Genomic DNA, 20,790 nt, shown 5'->3' on the forward strand with positions numbered 1-20,790 from the left:
TAGAAGGAGTACATCACATTTTTACCATTCTCAATATACTCAATAATTTTATCTCAAAATCTGCGTTACTTTCTCCTAATAACAAGTTGCATAATACATGCAAGATTTTCTGCAGACTGTAGCTCTAGCCACTGGATCAATGAATCGATCATTTCATATTTCTTTAAAGTTTTATCGGCATATTTCGACTGCCAAACTTCAATAGTTAATAATTTCAACTTTACTTTTCAACTAGAGAGAGAAAAAAAGATAGTGCATGGCATGGGTAATTAACACTTTAAATATTATATGGTCATTTGTCAGGTTATCAATTAAATGGTCCCAAGAAAGTATGCAAGACAAAATCATTTATTATGATTTTCCTTGTGTACTGTTTATGTTGCCATTGAATTTTGTGAGTGCAATCATATTTACATTGAAATACTTTCTCAATATAAGTCATCATCTTTTTATTTTGATTTGTCTTGTTATAAAAAGTGCTCCAAACCCAAAATAGGAATGATTAGAGCTTAATTAAGCCCATTCTTCTCAAATTAATTAATTAGTAGTATTTTATGTCTTAAATTTTTATCGTTTTTCATAAAATATCTCAAACTTTTATTTTCTTCTAAAAAATTCTAAACTTTCAATTTTTTCCATAAATTGTCCCGCTATATAAAATTCAATGACGAAAAGATGACGAAAAATTCCGAACTTTCAACATTTTCCAACAATGGCGGCATATAATATAATTTTTCAACAATGATGGTCCCCTTAAAAATATTTTATTCGACGAGATAAGTCATATTTTCGTCATCGGATTTTGTATAGCGGAACATTTTATTGAAAAAATTGAAAATTCGGGATCTTTTAGAAGAAAATGAAAGTTCGGGATATTTTATGAAAAGTGCTGAAAGTTCAAGACATAAAACACTATTAACCCTAAATTAATTATCTCCTTAATTTAAACCTACACCCTTAATCGTACTTAGGGTTAGCCGCACTCATTTGTATTCTCTCACTTTTCCTCTTTGAGCTGCACCATGAATTCCCACCAAATTTTTCGACTTTTTACCATCGAGACATGGATCTAATTTTGATTTATCACCATCTGGCCTTGATTTGGAATCGGAGCCATTGTCTTCTCCGTTTTGCGAGGGTTGTAACTCCCTTTCACCATTATTTTTTAAAAATACCTTGTATATTTTAAATTTCATTCACACTCAATATTTATAATTAATATATTCAATTATTTAACACATCAATTTTAATGAATCCCTTTTCTCACTTAATTTTAATAACCATCTTCTATACTTTATACACATCTCACAATTACTTATTAAAATTAAAATTCCTTTACATTTCATGAATAGTTACGTTAATTTAACATATATATATGGGGATCATACTTTCTCAAAATTTATACCATTGTATTGAGCTCTTATTATACATACTATTCACCTCTCTCTCTCTCTCTCTATATATATATATATATATATATATGGGCGCGCTCTAGTGAGACACTAGTGCTGCCACGGTTCAACCGGGACCGGCGGGCCAACCCTGAACCAGCCCGAAAGTCAACGGTCCGGGCCCGGACCGTTGACCACAGGCCGGTTTCGGGACCGGCCCGCCAAGGAGCTCGGTCCGGTTACGGTTCAAGGGGAAAGCGGCCCGCGGCCCGCCGGTTCGGCCCTGAACCGTCGGGCCCGGCCAATTTTTTATTTTTTTTTAATTTTATATTCAAATCCTAATAATTTTAACTAAATGTAGTTTCACTATTTATAGTGTACTACACATGGTAGAGAATCCTACAATTTTCAATGTGGGATAATGTAGCTTCACTATTTATAGTGTACTACACATGGTAGAGAATCCTACAATTTTCAATGTGGGATAATGTAGCTTCACTATTTATAGTGTACTACACATGGTAGAGAATCCTACATTTTTCAATGTGGGATAATGTAGCTTTACTATCTATAATGTACTACGCATTATAAAGAATCCTACATTTTTCAATGTGGGATCACTCAACCTAACTTATAAATATATAACTTATATTCATGTAATAACTTATAACTTCTAAATATATAACTTATAAATATGTAACTTATAACTTATAAGGTCGAGGGATCAATTAGTTAGTTTACTTATTCAATTTTAAAGATTATGTAATTTGTATCCTTGTAATATTTTTTTTGGTACATAGAATAAATTCAATAAAGATATCTATTTTTATGAATTCATTTGAATTTTTGGTTGTCAATGTGTTAATTATTTTTCCTTTACTTTCTTTCAATTCAATTGTCATTTGAAAAAAAAGATGACATAAAAAATATTATTATATTATTAAGATTTTTAAGTTGAGTAAATTTGAAAATTATTTTACTTGGTAACTTGAGTAATTTCAAGCTTTAAAAAACAAAACATATATTTAAAAATTATATATTTATATGACAATAGTATATAAGTTATTAAGTAATTTAAGACTTTAAGTTGAGTAATTCTAACATTTTAAGTTTTTAACATCATAATTTATAAAACTATATAGTATAAGTTGAGTAATTTTAATATTTTTTTCAACATTTGTAAAGTAAAAACTATTACATGAATATAAGTTATAAGTTACAAGTTATATTTTTATAAGTTATAAGTTATATATTACATGAATATAAATTATATATTTGTAAATTAGGTTGAGTGATCCCACATTGAAAAATGTTGTATTCTTTACAATGTGTAGTACACTATAGATAGTGAAGCTACATTAAGTTAAAATTATCCCACATTGAAAAATGTAGGATTCTCTACCATGTGTAGTACACTATAAATAGTGAAGCTACATTATCCCACATTGAAAAATGTAGGATTCTCTACCATTTCCCACATTGAAAAATGTTGTATTCTTTACAATGTGTAGTACACTATATATAGTGAAGCTACATTAAGTTAAAATTATCCCACATTGAAAAATGTAGGATTCTCTACCATGTGTAGTACACTATAAATAGTGAAGCTACATTTAGTTGAAATTAACACAAATCATTTAATTTCATTAAATAAAAAAGTGAAAAATTGTGAAAAACCAGGAACCGCCGGTTTTCGGCCCTGAACCGCCGGTTTTCGGCCCGGCCCGGAACCGCCGGTTCAGGGTTCGAAAACCGGCCCTTTATATTTCATCCGGGCCGGTTCCGGTTAGCCGGATTCTCGACCCTGAACCGCCGGTTCGGGCCCGGAACCGGCGGTTCCTGAACCGGCGGCAACACTATGAGACACCCTATTTTTCGTGAGACACTGAGGACAATAAATAAGACATATATACTGATGAACAAAGGCCACAAGACAGTATATACTGATGAATAACGAAATTTAAAAAATTGGTAATAAATAAGAAATATAGACTGATGAACAAGACAATAGATGAAAAATGCAGTATATACTAAAGAATGACGAAATTTAAAAGATTTCGCTTCCTCCAGGATTCGAACCCTGAGAAAAAAAATTCTCCCTTTAGATGATGAAATAAACGCACGAGATCGTGTCTCATGTCTCACTAAAAATAGGGGAAATATGGGGTTATATATAGGGAGATGTTCAAAAAAGAACCACTAAATAAAAGAAGAACGGAGATTTTGTTGGATGCATCAAGATCATCAAGATCTACGGTGGATGCATCATCTTGTTGGATGAATGCAGATCCTGGGTTCGAATCCTGAAGGGAGATTTTTTTTTTTTTTTTTTGAGTGCATTAATTTTAACAGTGAATGCATTAATTTTTACAGTGGATGCATTAGATTTGATTGTTCTCGCATTTTCTCAAATAATGTAGCTCTCTCTCGACCCACACCCTATATATATATATATATATATAGCTACCGTGAGAGGACATCTTAAAATAAGAAATAAGAACTAAAAAAAATGTATGAATTTTATGTAAAACACGTATGAATTAGCTGTATAAATGTATGAATTGCAAAAAATAAATTTGTGCTACCTTTGAGATTCGAACTTAGGATCAGAAATTCATTCAACAGGATGATGTATCAACCGTAGATCTAAGGGATGAAAATGATTCTTATTTTATACTATCTTAAGAAGTGTACTTATATATATATTCGAAAACAATTACGAACACATTAATAATATATTCGAATGGGTGAGGGGGCTGAATAAATTGGAGAGAGAAATAAATGTGAAAGTTTCATATAATTTGCAGAGATTAGCCTGAATGATATATTGAATATATCAGATATGGACGAAATAAAAATAAAAATAAAAAGATATGGCAGTATAAGATATTACCAAAAATTAAAGAGATAATTTAGGATATGCTAATCTTAATTCATAGTATTAATATAATTGTCCAATTACAAATATATCCTTTTCGCTATAATTATGGAATAAAATCAACATAAAATTTGAACCCTTGGATTGACAGATTTGGATGCTCCAGATTAATTCTTTATTCTCTACATATTTATCATTCTCCGTTTAACCTTTCTCTCTCTCTCTCTCTCTCTCTCTCTCTATATATATATATATATATATATATATATATATGTATATGCATCAATTATTCATGCAGAAGAAAGCTTAGGGACTTAATTGCTAATTTTGGAGACATTTTCGTATATTTATTGTAGGGTATCTTCGCCTAGCCAGGGTTCACAAGAAGATGAGCAAAGAACACTCAAGGAAAACACCAGAGCAAGAAAACCTCAGAGAAGAACAATAAGCGGAAGCACAAGGGGAGGATCGCAAGATACCAGAAACTCAGCAAGCAAAAGCAAACAAAAAAGGGAAAAGCAGCAGGCAACACCAACCCTAGAATCTAGGAGTTTCAGGTTTAAGCCAATTTACCAGAGCCGCCTTCCCAGGAAGGGGAGAGGCCGGTCCTACCTTGTTCCTTGCTCGTCGGGAGTGAGAATGGCGCAGCCAAGGGGCGGCGGGGTGGGTAAGATGTGTTAGGAGGGTGCCCTGGCTAGGCCACCGTGGCTCTGATACCACTGTAGGGTATCTTCGCCTAGCCAGGGTTCACCACTTGGTTCCCGAACCTCCTGTCTTCCCCACACGTACTCAAGTACTTTGGATCTTCGTCTTCTTCTTCTCCTCTGCAGACAACGACTTCGCTGCTCTGGAAGACTCGGCTTCGCTGCTCTGACCCTCGACTTCGCTGCGCTGGCCTTTGTCGACTTCGCTGCTCTGGCAGCTCGGTGACTTCGCTGCGCTGGCCTTTGTCGACTTCGCTGCTCTGGCAGCTTCGATTCCTCTGCTCTGGCACTCGTCGACTTCGTTGCTCTGGATCCACTTCGCTGCTCTGCACAAACAAGGAAGAAAGCAAGCAAGTAAAAGGAACAACAGGAGACCAAAAAGAAGAGAGAAACAAGAAATCAGAGGAAACTCAAGTTTGGGAAAAATGTGTCCTCGGGACACTTTGGCTCAGATTTTTCCCACAGTAAGCTCGGCTCTTCCAGCAGCTCAATGATCACGGTTCAAAAGGGAACAAGAGAAACAGATCAGCACCCCAATCCCGATTGCACAGCCACCAGCAGCAGGAATCCGATGGACAGGATTTCGATGGCTTGCACACCCACAAAGTATCACTAAACCAGGAATCCGATGGACAGGATTCCGATGGCTTGCACACCCACAAAGTATCACTAAACCAGGAAACCGATGGACAGGAATCCGGCGACACTACAAGTAGGAATAGCAGAGTCTTCTGAGTCAAACAGTGTGTGAAACTTCCTTACAATTGAAAGACTTGCAGCAGGGATAAAAAGGAGTGGAGGTCATTGGGAAGGAGGGTGGAGCATTGAAGTCGGAGGTGGGGATCGAGGAGACGGGCGGCGAAAAAGATGAAGCGGCGCAGGTAAGTGAGGATGAGGGGAGTAAATCTGAAGGGCAGTGGGCTTAGGGTTTGGGAATGGGCCGGGTAGCAAATTTGGGCTAGGGAAGAGTATTGGGCCAGAGGAGTTAATGATAATTGGGCCAACTCTCCACATTTATAAATATTTTCTTCGTGCGTGATAAATTAATGTATGTTTTTTTCATAAATATTAATATTAGGATCTGGTTTCGATTTGATTAGACTCTTTTAGTTTTGTTTTTGAGTGGGTTGTTTCTACAATCGCTCGTTGTTAAATATTTTCTATCTTCGTATTTTGGTTGATTCTTTTCTTTTTGGCTTGATGGCTTGTAAGACCATCTCCAATGGTACTGCAAATCCTATTTTACTGTACCAAATCAGCTCATACACCAAACTCAAATCCAAAATGGGGTCATATTTTAAATAGTGGCACACTAAATTTGAGTTTGCACTGTTCATCACATTAAAATACTTTATTGATTTTTATAAATTGTAAACTAACCTCTATTCTTGATGGAAATTGAGAAGAGATATTGAGAAGACGTGAACTGGTTGAAGATGATCAGAATGCATATAGATTGAATAAGATGGAAAATTGTGCAGTGCGGCTAGCTGAAGAAGAATGAGTTAGGGCTCCTTTTTATATTTTTTGTTTTGGACTCAATTAATATTAGTTATAAATTGGGCCTTGGAAATAGACTCTATTTTCAAAATTGAAATGAACTCCAAAAATGGCTCGAAGAATAGCAGAATGGACTCAATTAATTTTTCAGAATTAGTGCATTGTACTCGATTTAGTTTGGCATTTTTTTTTAAAAAAAAATTGGGTTTAATTTAGTTAGTTTGGTATTTTTCAGTTGGTCTTCATTTAGTTTGATTATTTTGTTAATTTTGGGCTTTAATTATGTTAATTTGATACTCTCTCCGTTCCATGAAATTTGAGCAGTACGTATTTTTTTAGGGTTGTCCCACAAAGCTTAAGCATTTTTCTTATATGTCAATTTTTTTTCTTTATTCACATTTTCACTTTTTCACATACCACACTTAATACACAAAATACTAACTCATTAAAACTCGTGCCAAAAAGAAATTATTCGATAATCGCAAGATGGAGAGAGTATTTCAATTTGCAATAATAAAATAGATTAACTTATAATTACATGACCAACATGAATTGTATGACACAATAATAAATAAAATATTATTAATGATCACTAATTTTATGGAAAGAATATACTAATTTCGAGTCTTGAATATACAATTTGTGGGAAGAATATACTACTATTAAATGATTTTTGGAAAGAATATATTAATTTTAGGTCTTGAATTTTATGTGTATATTGATTTGTTTGTTGAATTTATGCAAAATTGATACAGTATTAAAGTTCATGTATTTTTTTTACACCTTTTAAAGTTTATGTGCAAAACCAAACCACTCCCAAAGTTGATGTATTTAGGCGCTAATAACCCAATTTTTAATAAATTTTATTTTAAAGTTTTGTATTTTGTATGACATAATAATAATAATATAATAATAATTACATTTTAATATAATATTTATTTTTGTACGATTAGTAATTGAAAAGTTTTGGGGTGAATGTATAAATTAAAAGAAATATATATGTATGATTGAAGAAGTATAAAAAGTAGGTGGAAAGCTTGTGTCCATATACTGTCAATGTGTGGGATAAGCTTGCTATGTGGTGTGGTGTTCGTGGTGTGGTGTTCGAAGGAAAGCTAGAGCTTGGAATGATGAAGTGGAGTATTTAGAAAGACAAGGAGCTTCGAAGGCGGGGAAGCAGCTTATGTATAGACTGTTGGTGGCAACAGCTGTCTATCATATATGGAGAGAAATGAATGAACAAAGATTTAACGGCAAAGCTTTTCACGAAGATAGTGTAGTTAGACAGTATCAGTTGATGATGGTGGTGAGAGGAGAGTTGAACCCTAAAGTTCACAAAATGTTTGTGAACTAAGGCGTTTGTTTCTATGTTTTTTTTTTTTTGTTAAATTTACAATATTAAATAAAGAAATTAAATGATTGCGCCACAGGGGACTCGAACCCAAGACCTTTGGCCTTAGGCATTAACCCCTTACCGCTTGGCCAACACACGCACACATTTCTATGCTTGCTTGTTGTAAGTGGTGATTTGACATGCTTTTGGTAGATAAAAAAAATACTATTTCTAAAAAAAAAAAAAAGATGGAAAGAGAATATTTAAAAAATATTTTTTTTCTTAGTAAATTAATAATATTAAATAAAAAAATTTAAAAGTCGCACCACATGTACTCGCAATGACATAGGGTTGATAGGTTTCTTTTTTCCTTTTCCTTTTAATAACATTCTAATTCAGCTCTTCCACATTTTAGTGTTTAAATTTTATATTGTTATAAAACCTCTTCAAGAAACTGAGAGTACATGTATAGAAGGATTGACAACTTTTTGTTTTATATATTTTGAGAATTTAAATGATTGACAACTTTTACAGTAAAACTTAGAATATATGTACAGTAAAGGTTTGAAAAAGCGAACAGCTAGATCGAAAAGAAAGTAAAACCTTTTCTAAGGTTACAAAAAGAACAAATCGAAGAGAATATTTTCATTGAGGCTGATGAGATAAAATAAGTTTAGTCAAGTTTAGCAAGGATTAATTCTATTATTTGCATTAATTAATTGTGCGACGTGATAAAATAAGTTTAGTCAATTGGTGGAACAGAGACAAAATTAATAGCATGAATCAAGTTAATAAACTTCAATCTATCTCTAATTTGTATTCAAAATTTATTTCCCAGTAAATTCAGAGTAGTAACCAAACAATTTTATAATCGAAATAATGTGGACTAAAATTTCTGTAGTGCCTCCAGAATCGAACACAATTCACCGAATTTATTCATAGATGCTGCAAGTGAGCAAGACATTAATACAAACAATAAAAGAGCATGAGCAAAACAAGGCTTATTCGGAGATTGAATAATTAATTAATCAAGCAATGTAGTACATAGGATCCGGCACTTTGAATGTCCGATTCCCAACATTAGCACCGATGAGATCACTCCATTGATCTCCCACATTTCCCACAATTCTGTAACCTTCATTCACTAACTCTGTTCTCTTCTGGGATTTGTACTGCACAGCGGTTTTGCCTTGCTGATCATCTCCCCTACATCAACAAAAATTTCAAATTAGATAATAATCCTAGTTAATAAATCAAGATTAACGTTAATGACGTTTGAATCCCGTACTTAAGTATGAGCTTTTTCCAGTTGTAATAACCAGTTTCGTGTAAATTGCTTGTCCTTATGTCGGTGAATTTTTCCGCCGTTCCTGATAAGAAAACGGTCGCAAACCCTAGAGACTGGACCGCCAGGTAGAGCCGCCGGATTCCCGGCACCGCCGGTGCCTTCCCCTCCGCCACCCACTCATTGAACCTCGTGTCATTGTATGCTATCGCCCTGCATATAATACACACACCTTACCAACTGTGTTACATCACATCACCCACGCAATGTGTTTGAGCTATTAAGATAATCGAACATTCATACAAATATAATTATATAACCGGACTGGTCTAACAATTGATATGCCGTTAAACTGGTCAAACCAGCTCAACCGGTCCAGTATTAGAAATCATAGCATATAAATATTACTTCCTTCGTCTCAATTATAAGACTGATTGAAATTTGCACAAGGATTAGGAAAATAATTTAAAATAAAATTTAACAAGTAATCTTCCTAATATGTCTATATTTATTTTTTGACAATGAACACGTGTGTTGGCTAGGTAATTAATTAATGCTTGAGGTTAAAAGTTTCGTGTTCGAGTTTATCGTGACCCAGTCTATAAATTTAATGTTGTAATTATAAAAAATAAAAATAAACCGAGGCATATCATGAGTTAAAAAAAAATTATCTTACATAGAAAATCAGCCTACATATATATCATTTTATCTGTCTAATATGCAGGGTTGAATGAATTAAATCAATAGGTTTAAGGTTTGTATGTCGGGTTGAATGAATTAATTAAGTCGATAGATCTAAGGTTTGTATGTAGGATTGAATGAATTAAACTAGTACGTCAGAGGTTCGAGTGTGCAGTTAAAAAATAATAAATGAATTAATTATGAGGAAATACCCGAAAAGGACATCTGAGCGAGCATAGTAGGGGAGGTTGGAGAGGGTGGTTTCGTCAATATCAAACACCCAAACGTCCTTGCCGTCGGCGGCGGGCTTGACGGTCTTCGCGTACTCGATGGCGGCGTCGGCCACCGCCTCGCAGTCGAGGCGGTACTGCATGCCGAGCATGTAATTGCCGACGTAGGTCTCGCAGGACATCGGCACCAGCTTCCAGCCTTGGAGGTTGTTGGTTTCCACCGCCAGCCGCCAGCTCAAGCAGTTCACGCCATGGACGCGGTGGCCGCCGGCGCCGGAGCGGGGGCGAAGTTGAAGGATTGAACTCACTACGACGTCGGACTGTGCATGGGAGAAGAATAGAAGAGTTGCGAGAAATAGGAAGATTTGAAGCCCCATACCTATATTGTGATGCGGTTTTGGGCTGCAATTTGGGTTGATTAAATAATATAATCGTCTTCCTATTTTAACCCTTACTTTTGCAAAGAATAACATTTTTAATGGGGAAACACTTTTCACATGTTCTATATTTCTTTCGATCAAACTAAAATTTCTCTGGGGCAGGTCTTTTCCTCTCATTTACTCCAAATATTTTCACATGGGATAAACAAAAGTGAGGACCAATAAAATGTGATAATTTTTTTTTTACATATTTTCTTATTCCTCATTTTATTAATAATAAATTTGTAATTAAAGAGAACACACTCTTATGATTATTTATCTAATTATTTCCAATCAGACTTGTAATTAGTAAATTTGGTGGATTATATATTGTGAAGCCTTGTAAGTTTGTAACAAGAAGAATTTGAGGAAAACATAGCATTAGAGACTTATTTACTTTATGTAATAAATAGTATGGTTGTATTTGCTATATAATATAATCCTAATTTTTAGAATAGTTTAATTGAAAAATAATAGAAAAATATAAGTTGTAATTTTAAATGGGGAGACTCATTTATTTTTTGGATGCTCGAACCAAATATATGTTTGTATTAATTTTTCAATATAAATAAATAGCTTGAGAATGGCATTTCACTAAATTAACATAATTATTTACTCATTCAATTATATCAATGTCTCATCAAACTGGATTCTTTTAGATTTTTGTCGGACCACAACTATATAAGTTAAATGAGTCTTTAATTTTCACCTGCTTATTTAGAAAATGACGCGCGTACTATGAAATTTGAAAACGATCACGGTAAAATCCAAGAAGTTGTTGTTTTCATAGTAATTTTATTTGAAATTATATTTAATAATTTTATTACTCAATCCGTCCATGAAAGTGTATAAAATTTTAAAAAAAGTCCACTAAAATTGAGTAGAGATTTAAATCCATCAAAATTAATGTGTTAAATAATTAAGTATTTTGTAAATATTAATTACGAATGAAGTTTAAAATACAACAAAATAATTTTCAAAAAGAAAAAAGACTACAAATTTTATTAACAAACGAAAATAAATAAACAATAGTAATGATAAAATTACAATTGTTGTCAACGTCAACGATATAGGGGGTATCAAATTCTTTCGTTTTCGACTTTTCGTACATGGACACATAATGCATCTAATCCGTGTCGGCACATTTTTATATATATGTGTGTGTGTGTTTGTAATGTTTTCCAAAAGTTAAAATTTATGTTGATGAGGAGTAATATATGTAGAGCAGAGGAATGACTTTACCAAGGGAATCGCGGGATGCAGCGAGATGGTTTTCGCCAGAGGAATCATATTCGCCAGAGGAGTCACACTCAGCAGAGGAATCATACTCGCCAGAGGGATCACACCCGCCAGAGGAGTCACCTTTGTCAGAGGGACCACCTTCGCCAGAGAAGCCGTTCTCGCCAGAGGAATGGTCTTCACCAGCGGAATCACCAGAAACGTGGGGAAATCTCCCGCGTAAAGGTGATTTTACTATTATGCCCCCGACCACGCAAGACGCATGCTCCAGTGCTGATTTTACTATTTTACCCTCTACATATAATCTATAAATAGCGGCATACGTGCTCCTTTGTAATTTACGCTATCTTCACTCTTGCAATACTACATCATTTTCTCTTGAGCTCTCAATCCCATTTCTCTCTCTCTCGACTTACAAGCAAACACTAGGTATAATTTGTAGCTTTACAGTAATTCTCCGATAAAATCCGTCTCCGTTTAACCATGTATCACCATATGTGGACCAAAATAAAAAACTAAAGACTTCGAACTAAATTGCAAATTAAACAAATATCGAGAAAATATTATGAATATAATTATAAAGGACAACGCGGAGAAAATCTATTTATTATATGAAAACACAATTTGTGGCAATTCTGTAAATAAATCTATATCTATTAATCTATATATTATATAATTTTTTCTTACTCTCACGTTCTTTCAATTTCATCATTATCTCTCTCCCACGATTCTCTCAATTTGACCATTATAAAACTTGCTCTTCATAATCAACCAACCCATTATCCCACAAATTTTGGTAATTGGCTGCTTCTCTTGAAAAAGTGCAGTCGCTTTCAATCTCCCCTCTTTCTCAACCGACTGATACAGAAACCACCATTCAATTGCTCCTCTTTCTTTTAGAATTTTTTATACTTTACGTGGCTTATGTGACATTTAATTTATACGAGATTGATGACGATGCGTTGCCACATCCCCACCCATCCCAATTCCCACAGATCGACCCCCCTTCCCTACCTTACCCCTTCGACCCTGCCCGCACCCACAGCCCGGCGGAGCCTCCCCCTTCCCCCAACCCATTCAATGTATTCGAAAAGCAAAAGGAAAATAAAGGGAGATATCTTTCTCTTTCCCATCTCATTCCCTCCGTTGACCGACAGTGGCAGCCGACGCTGTTTAGTCCGGCGCCGTTTAGACTTCTGCCCTCGCCGGAAGAGGGGTCGTCGCGGTGGCGGACATGGTCGTGGGTTCGAAGAGGGAAGAACGATTGTTGGTGCCTAGGGTTTCCAGAGCTGGCTTAGGGGCTACGACCGTTGGGTGAGCGGCCAGCGAATGGGAAGAGGTTGGCCGGATCTGTGGTTTTCTGAGAGAGATTTGTGGTTTTTCTGTGGTTTTTTAGAGATGGCTTAGGGGCGGCGTGAAAGTTTTTCTTGCCGGGATTCGTTTTTGGGATGAAAACCGGCTCCTTGATGGTCCGCTCCGTTGGCCTGATTTGTAGGAGCGTGCCTTCTGTCTGGTCCACATAGTTCTTGGCTTCCAAGAACTCCTCTTTGATTTCTTTTCATAGGGCCGGTACCTATGTTTCTTTTTGCTCCTCCGTTGATATAGCAACTCAGCTCCAATCTATGTTGGAAGATCAATGTTGTCGCACATCAATGGAGATCTTTTGTTGAGTCTTCTCAATTTCTTGAGATTTTGTCGCAGCCCACCGTCTAGCCAGTGATAGCGTAGACCGGGTATCGATACGACTAAAATAATTGAAGTAACAAAGGCTGGAAAACTGATCTCGTCTTTAAGCGGAAGCAAGATAAACATTTACTAATTTTAACATCATAACATCCTTTCTAGATCATAAACATCGACATCGCTATATAAACCAAAGCATCGGAGTTTTGTGTAAACACAAACAAACGGTCGTAGTTCAATATATACAAGGATTTAAAATGTACAGAGTTGCACAACAAAAGGTGATCAAACTATATGTATGGAGACATATAGTTGAGAGTGTATTTCTTAATTAAGTCAAGAACAACTTCAAAAACATCATGCTGCCATAGAGACGAAAGGACATCAAAAGGTGATCACTCGAAACAACGATCCCCGCCAACACCAAGCCATCCTCCGACCATGCTTATCCTGCACATTTAGAAATATATGCAGGGCGTGAGTACTTAATACTCAGTGGGCAGACGCCGAAAGACAAGAAAAGTGCTCTTAGAGCTATATGTTTGAAGCTTGCCATGACATCAGCAATACACAGAAATAAAGTTAGCGTAAATGAATCTGTGCATGCAGTTTTCATAATCAACATCATAAATAAGTGTCTGCAGACAAAATAATCAACATGTATGTACCGCATCTACCACTCATCATCATAACCAAGGTACTGAGAAGTAGGCCTCCTTCTCAAGCACCGTGACCGGCCGACCCGAAGACGGCTTACAGTCACCTCTGTGTACACAACCCCGCTTGTGGCAGGATCCGAATTCGTCTCATCAGTAGAGGGTAACACACAAGTTCATCATCAGAAATATTGGCAAGTCAAACAGTTCATAAACATCATTAAACTCAACATTTTATAAGTTCATAATATCAATTAATCATTTCAGAAAGCTCGATATATTTTTCATACTCAACATATTCTCAACATACTGCCCACCTGTAGAGCTCGGCTTACTGTAGGTGGTACTCGGAGTGATCTTCACTTGTGTCCTCGACTGGTCTCTGTAGTTGTAACATCGGAGTAGTGCATGCGGCAAGTGAGGAACTAGTGAGAAACTTCCTTTCTAAAACCTCAATCTTATTATAACACTCATCATAATTATTCTTCAGCTTATCTCCGTCTAATCACTCAACTCTATGACAATAAATTCTAATCTTATTCTCAACTTAACGCTCAAAAGGCTCGGTTAAAAGCAATCAAGCACATAGGCAAGCACAATCACATAAGCATACAACTCACGCATAAACACGTCGCAAACAAGCAAACATAAGTTTGACTCGGAGACCAGAGCAGAGAAATGCTCGGTGGTCAGAGTGGAAAAACTCAGCAGAGCAAAGCAGAGCAGCGAAGAAATACTCGCCAGCGCCGAGGAATCAACTAGCCAGGGCAGAGAAATCAACTGGCCAGAGCAGCGAAATCATGAACTCTATGTCATACCAGCGGAATCACAAACCAGAGGAATCAATAGTCAGAGGAATCGATCGTCAGAGGAATCGATCATCAGAGGAATCGATCGTCAGAGGAATCGATCGTCAGAGGAATCGATCGTCAGAGGAATCAACTCGCTGACATTACAGCGGGGAAATGACTTCTCTGGCATGCCAGCGGGGAGATGACTCCTCTGGCATGCCAGCGGGGAAAAGACTTCTCTGGCATGCCAGCGGGGAAATGAATCCGCTGTCAGAGTAGCGGAATCACAACTCGGCTGGGCAGAACAAGACTCAAGGCAGAACAGTGCAACCAAGAGCAACTCGTAAACTCGTCAACTTTTTCATTCTCAAAAATCATCAGACACTCTCAAACATAAAAAATACTTATCATGCAGCATCATAACCAACTCACGAACTCTACAAACTCTAAAATCATCAAAATCACGTAAATCCTATCACAAGTTCTTACTCATCATCAAATCATCATGCAAGACATCACTTACAGATTTTTCCCAATTTCTTACATCAAACTAAATTTTGTAAAAACTCGTATCTTAAGACTCAGTTTTGTAAAACACATCTTAATCACTTCAAATCATCACCTAACACACAAAACATCACATATGACACACAAAACATCACATATGACACACATTTATCATCTCGGTTTAAAAAAAAGATTTTTAAAGGGCATGAACCCAAGTTTTCGAAAATGAAGAAAATGGAGGAGGGGGAGTTTCTCATGCTTAAAACATCCTTTTACACACACATATCACCACATACATCTCTCAACAAGTCTAGATCCAAAAGATCAGAACACTTACTCAACAGTTTCAAGAAAAAGGACGTCTTCTCTCGATTTCTTCAGGTTTTAAACTCCACTAATCTTCTTGAAACAAGAGGAGAAAGTGTTTAAGGCTAGATTTAGCGGAGTATTTTATCACAGTTATGACTGGTGAAGCTTTGAGCTTAGTCTCCAATGGAGGAGAGAGAATGGCGTGAGGGAGAGAGAAGAAGTTGAAGGGCCGAATATGATGAGAATGACGGAAAGAGAGAGAAACTCTTTGGTTTTAATCAAGAATCTTACCCCTTTAAGATAAGAAGCATTAAATGCTCATTAAATGCCCAAATAGTACTTTGTCTCCCCACTTAGCAACATGTCTAATCCGCCTAATCCCACATGCGAGAAAGAGATTAAAATAATGGATGTGAGTGTAGGAATGTGTGGTGGTAAATAAAAATCATGTATGCTATTTTTCAAAAATCGCAATTTCAAATATCGCAACGACTCAATATAAGTGCGCAAGTAACAAGTAAATTACATAACGTCAATCAAATAACTCACAAAGTTATCACATTAAAAACGGATCATCACTCGTCACTAATCTAATCGTCCCTCTAGCTTAATCCCTTTTATAGTGACTCTCAACACTACCTCAACTCTATCTCTAGCACTTCGTCTCAACTCGAAAACAATTAACATCTCCTCCTTAGCTCTAACATCATTCTCAATTCTCTTAACGTCTCTATTTTGCTCCATAATACCATCCATCGATAACTTCCTCTCGTCTTTAGTAAGCTAGTCTTTAATCTCTCAATAGTATTTCGATACTACCGCAAGGTAAACTAAATACGGGGTGTTACAGATTTCTCTGATCCGTTGCCTTCTGGCACCATTCAGACAGCTTCCTGTGAACATATGACATCCTTCTTGATGCACTATCAAGAGGATAATCTCCTGGTGACACGTACTCATTGATGAGCATCTCCCTCCATGGACTTGGAAACTTTGTAAAGAAGTCATTGGCGGTTTGATCATCAACTACCCCCACATGGACATATAGGGTGTACAGGCGCAGAAATTCATCGAGAGCTTTTGGCTCTAGCACCACCAATCTTAGATTATAAAGTGCATGTCGATATTTTTTGCGCTTCTCCTCTGCTGATCCTTCGAAAAAACCCATTCCAAGAAAATGGATTTTAATCGGATGGGTGGCCTCTTCAAGGATTTTTGAAACTGATGTTTTGGTAAACAGCTCATTCTTCTCCTTGGTTGCCGCTTTATCCCAGAATTGTTTTGCCACGCCGGCAAAACTTGCCTCGAAGATTTTGACAAATTCTTCTTTGTCATATTCTATCGTGGCAATCACGATCTTCATTGCTGAAGCCCATTCGTCGATGAGTCCTTCCCAATCTTTAAAACTGGCTTCATCGAGGTTGAGAATCAATCCATATGGATGGATTGGTTCAAGTGTGGCCTTCCCTATAGGAGTATCCCACATCTGGGGCCTGCGTCGTCTGGTTCGTTGGTATTGGCTCGAATCTTCTTGAGCCCCATCTCTTTTTGACGACCCTGCTTGCTGATGCTCAGTTTTGGGCACCTCTCCTTCTTGGTTCATCTTTAGATCAACCATATTGAGGTTAGCAAAATATTCTGCTAACTCTTGTAGATCTTCTAATCCGATTCGATCAAGGTTATTCATGTTGTTTCCCTTTCACGAGTCAAATTATATCCTCCGGCTGCAACTCCTTAGGCGCTGCATTGAGTGGTAATGGATACGTCGGGTCTTTAGACCATTTATTCCGAATTCTTCCGGAACATGGTTTGCTTCTTCTTGGTCGTGATGTCTCCATTGCACTTTCACCAAGGAAATTGCTTTGCTTCGTAGTCGTTGAATCTTCTTGTCCAGAATAGCTTCGGGTTTCTCTTCATAGCTCAAGTCTGGTTCAAGAGATACTTCTTCCCGGTGAATGACATGTCTGGGATCAAACACGTACTTTCTCGATTGTGAAACATGGAAAACGTCGTGGACGTTCGCGATACTCGGCGGTAACGCAAGTCTATAGGCTACAGGGCATACTTTCTCTAGTATATCATATGGTCCAATAAATCTCGGTTTCAGTTTCCCCTTGATTCCAAAATGGTGCACTCCTCGAGATGGGGAAACTTTGAGAAAAACTTTGTCACCTACATCGAAATGAATCTCCGTCATCCTGGTATCTGCATAAGACTTCTGACGGTCTTGTGCTTCTTTAATCCTCTGCCGAATCTGTCGGACAATGGTGATCATCTCATCTATGGCCTCGGGACCAAGTATCTTCCTTTCTCCAACTTTATCCCAATATAACGGGGATCTGCACTTTCTTCCATAAAGGGCCTCGTATGGAGCCATGTTGATGGTTGATTGGAAGCTGTTGTTATACGCAAACTCAATTAGGGGCAAGACTTGCTCCCATTGGACTCCTCTGTCTAACACAACAGTTCGAATCATGTCTTCCAAGATTTGTATGGTTCTCTCGGATTGTCCATCCGTTTGCGGATGAAACGCTGTACTAAAATTCAATTTAGTACCCAACTCTTTCTGCATGATCATCCAAAATCGTGACGTGAACTTCGAATCTCTATCCGATGTGATCGTCATCGGTACTCCATGCAATCGCACTATCTCGCGAATATAGATCTGAGCTAGCTTGTCGGATCCATAAGTGATTGGAATCGGTATGAAATGTGCACTCTTCGTCAATCTATCAATGATTACCCAAATGGCCGTGTTCCCTCTTTTTGACTTCGGCAATCCAGTCACGAAATCCATAGCTATATGGTCCCATTTCCACTCAGGAATCTCTAGTGGATGTAACTTGCCATAGGGTCGTTGGTGAAGTGCTTTCACTTGTTGACATGCTAAACATCTCTCAACGAAGGATGCAATCTCTCGCTTCATGCCTTCCCACCAAAACTTTGTTTTCAAGTTTTGGTACATTTTTGTACTTCCTGGGTGTGCAGCGTAGGGTGTGTCATGAGCTTCGCTCATGATTTCATTCTTTAATTCTTCCACATTAGGCACACACAATCGTTCTTTAAACATGATGGCGTTGTCGGCCGCTTCATGATATCCATCCACCTTCTCAGTTCGGATCTTCGATCGTAGCTTCTCAAACTTCTCATCCTCCCTCTGCGCCGTGACGATCCTCGATCGTAGGTCGGGGGTAATACTCAGCGTAGCAATTATGATCTCTGCCGTTTGGGGTGGTATTATTACTTCCAATTTCATCTTCTCGAACTCTCTGATCAGGCTCTTCTCTTGAGTAAGGAGAAATCCTAACTCTACTTGGTTCTTCCTGCTCAACACATCGGCCACAACATTGGCTTTTCCCAGGTGGTAATTGATTCCACAATCGTAATCTTTTACCAACTCCAGCCATCTTCTTTGTCGCATATTCAGATCCTTTTGCTCAAAGAAATATTTGAGACTCTTGTGATCTGTGTAGATCTCACACCTAACTCCGTAGAGGTGGTGTCTCCAAATCTTCAGAGCATGTACTACTGCTGCCAACTCTAAATCGTGCGTTGGATAATTCATCTCATGCGGTCTCAGTTGTCGTGAAGCGTATGCTATCACTTTTCCCTCTTGCATAAGCACGCATCCTAGACCATTCTTCGACGCATCCGTGTAAACGGCATACTCCTTATCTGCCTTGGGTACGGCTAACACTGGGGCAGTGGTGAGTCTCTTTTTCAGTTCTCGAAAACTTCGTTCACAATTATCCGTCCACTCGAACTTGACTTCCTTCCACTACTACAAAAGTTTACATACATAACAGTACATAGATAACGGTTTTTTTCAAAAACCGTTATGTATGAGCGCACTTTTAGGAATAGATAACGGTTTTTCGAAAATCCGTTATCTATGTAGTGTTGTCTAAATGCATAGATAACGGTTTGAACAAATGCATTATGTTTATGCGTTATCTATTAGTTGCATACATAACGGTACTACAAAACCGTTATGCCGACCGTTATCTATGAACACCTTTTTATAACAGTTATTTTAACCGTTATATATGAGCGCCTTAAGACCGTTATCTATTATTTTTAATATTTAATAATATTATAAAAATCAAAAGCCTAACCCCCATCAAATTTTCCCCAAATCGGACCTGGCTCTCTCTATCTTCTCCATCACGCTCACCGCCGCAATCCTCTCTCTGTCCGTCTTCCCACCGGCTCCGGCGAGGCCGTATCCGACCGAGGGCGCCGCTCCTCGACTACTACCTCCCATCATCCATTTTTCTCTCTCAAAAATCACGGATGAAGACTAAAGGGGAGCCCTAATTTCCTCCCCAAATCAGGAATCGCCGCCGCCTGAGCCGAAATCCGGCAACGCAGCGCCCTTCTCTTCGGCGTTGTCGATGCCGCCATGCCGAAGGCTTTCTCCTCCCCTTTCCCTTCCAATTTTGAGCCCTAGTTTTCATAGAAAGAAATACCGCCGCCGCTACAACTGGAGGACCAGCGAATGGTCGGGCTTCATCCGTTCTCTTCCTCTTCTTCTCTATGAATCTGGCGCCGCCGACTGAGGAATGTCGATGAACGTCGTTCACTGCCATGGTCTTCGAGATTCGGGCGAGTGGTTGTCACCTCCGCTCTTTCGTTACCTCTCTCACTCACCCTCATGAACAGATCTCCCTCACACATGAGGAGAATATAAACTGAGTCCTAGCTGTCTCTCGACTCTTTCCCAATCTCTCGATGCTGTTACGTTTCTCTGCTGAGCAGGTGAGGGCCTGCCACCTCCGTCGATCCTCCGAGCTCCGTGTGTATGCTATTTGTAAAAGGTATTCCTCATATGAACAAGTATGCATGCTCAAAGACTTAAAAGTTTCATGCTTCTTATTTACTGCTTTCATAAAGAACATAATTTGTTGGTGTGACTCGAGCGATAAGAGGGAGTAAACTGAGATAGAATGATCACCTTGAATGTTTGTTTTGGTGGGATGTGTTATTCTTTACTTTAATATGAATGTTGAGCTTCCTTGGGTTGTTCTTGGTTAACCTATGGTTGCTATCCGACCACAGTCGCATGATTCTCAGATGAGGCAGGCTCCATCTCATCCAAATATCGCTGTTAATCACTTGGGGCCAACATCCCGGCCCATGAATGTGACAAACATGTCTACATTTGATAGGCCTCATTCGCTTACT

At 37.7% G+C, this 20,790-nt stretch overlaps 1 protein-coding gene across 1 annotated transcript; it reads right to left on the reverse strand.

Moving 5' to 3' along the window:
* Positions 1 to 8,720: 8,720 nt before the first annotated feature.
* Positions 8,721 to 10,473, reverse strand: LOC130992531 (acid phosphatase 1-like). Its single transcript, XM_057917195.1, has 3 exons — positions 9,985 to 10,473; positions 9,095 to 9,304; positions 8,721 to 9,012 (listed from the first exon to the last, which is right to left on the reverse strand). The coding sequence occupies exons 1-3, from the start codon at positions 10,377 to 10,379 to the stop codon at positions 8,835 to 8,837; spliced, it is 783 nt and encodes a 260-aa protein (XP_057773178.1). The 5' UTR covers positions 10,380 to 10,473; the 3' UTR covers positions 8,721 to 8,834.
* Between the last annotated feature and the right edge of the window lie 10,317 nt (positions 10,474 to 20,790).

Source organism: Salvia miltiorrhiza, chromosome 7 (genome assembly GCF_028751815.1).
Source record: "Salvia miltiorrhiza cultivar Shanhuang (shh) chromosome 7, IMPLAD_Smil_shh, whole genome shotgun sequence".
Classification (NCBI taxonomy): Eukaryota; Viridiplantae; Streptophyta; class Magnoliopsida; order Lamiales; family Lamiaceae; genus Salvia; species Salvia miltiorrhiza.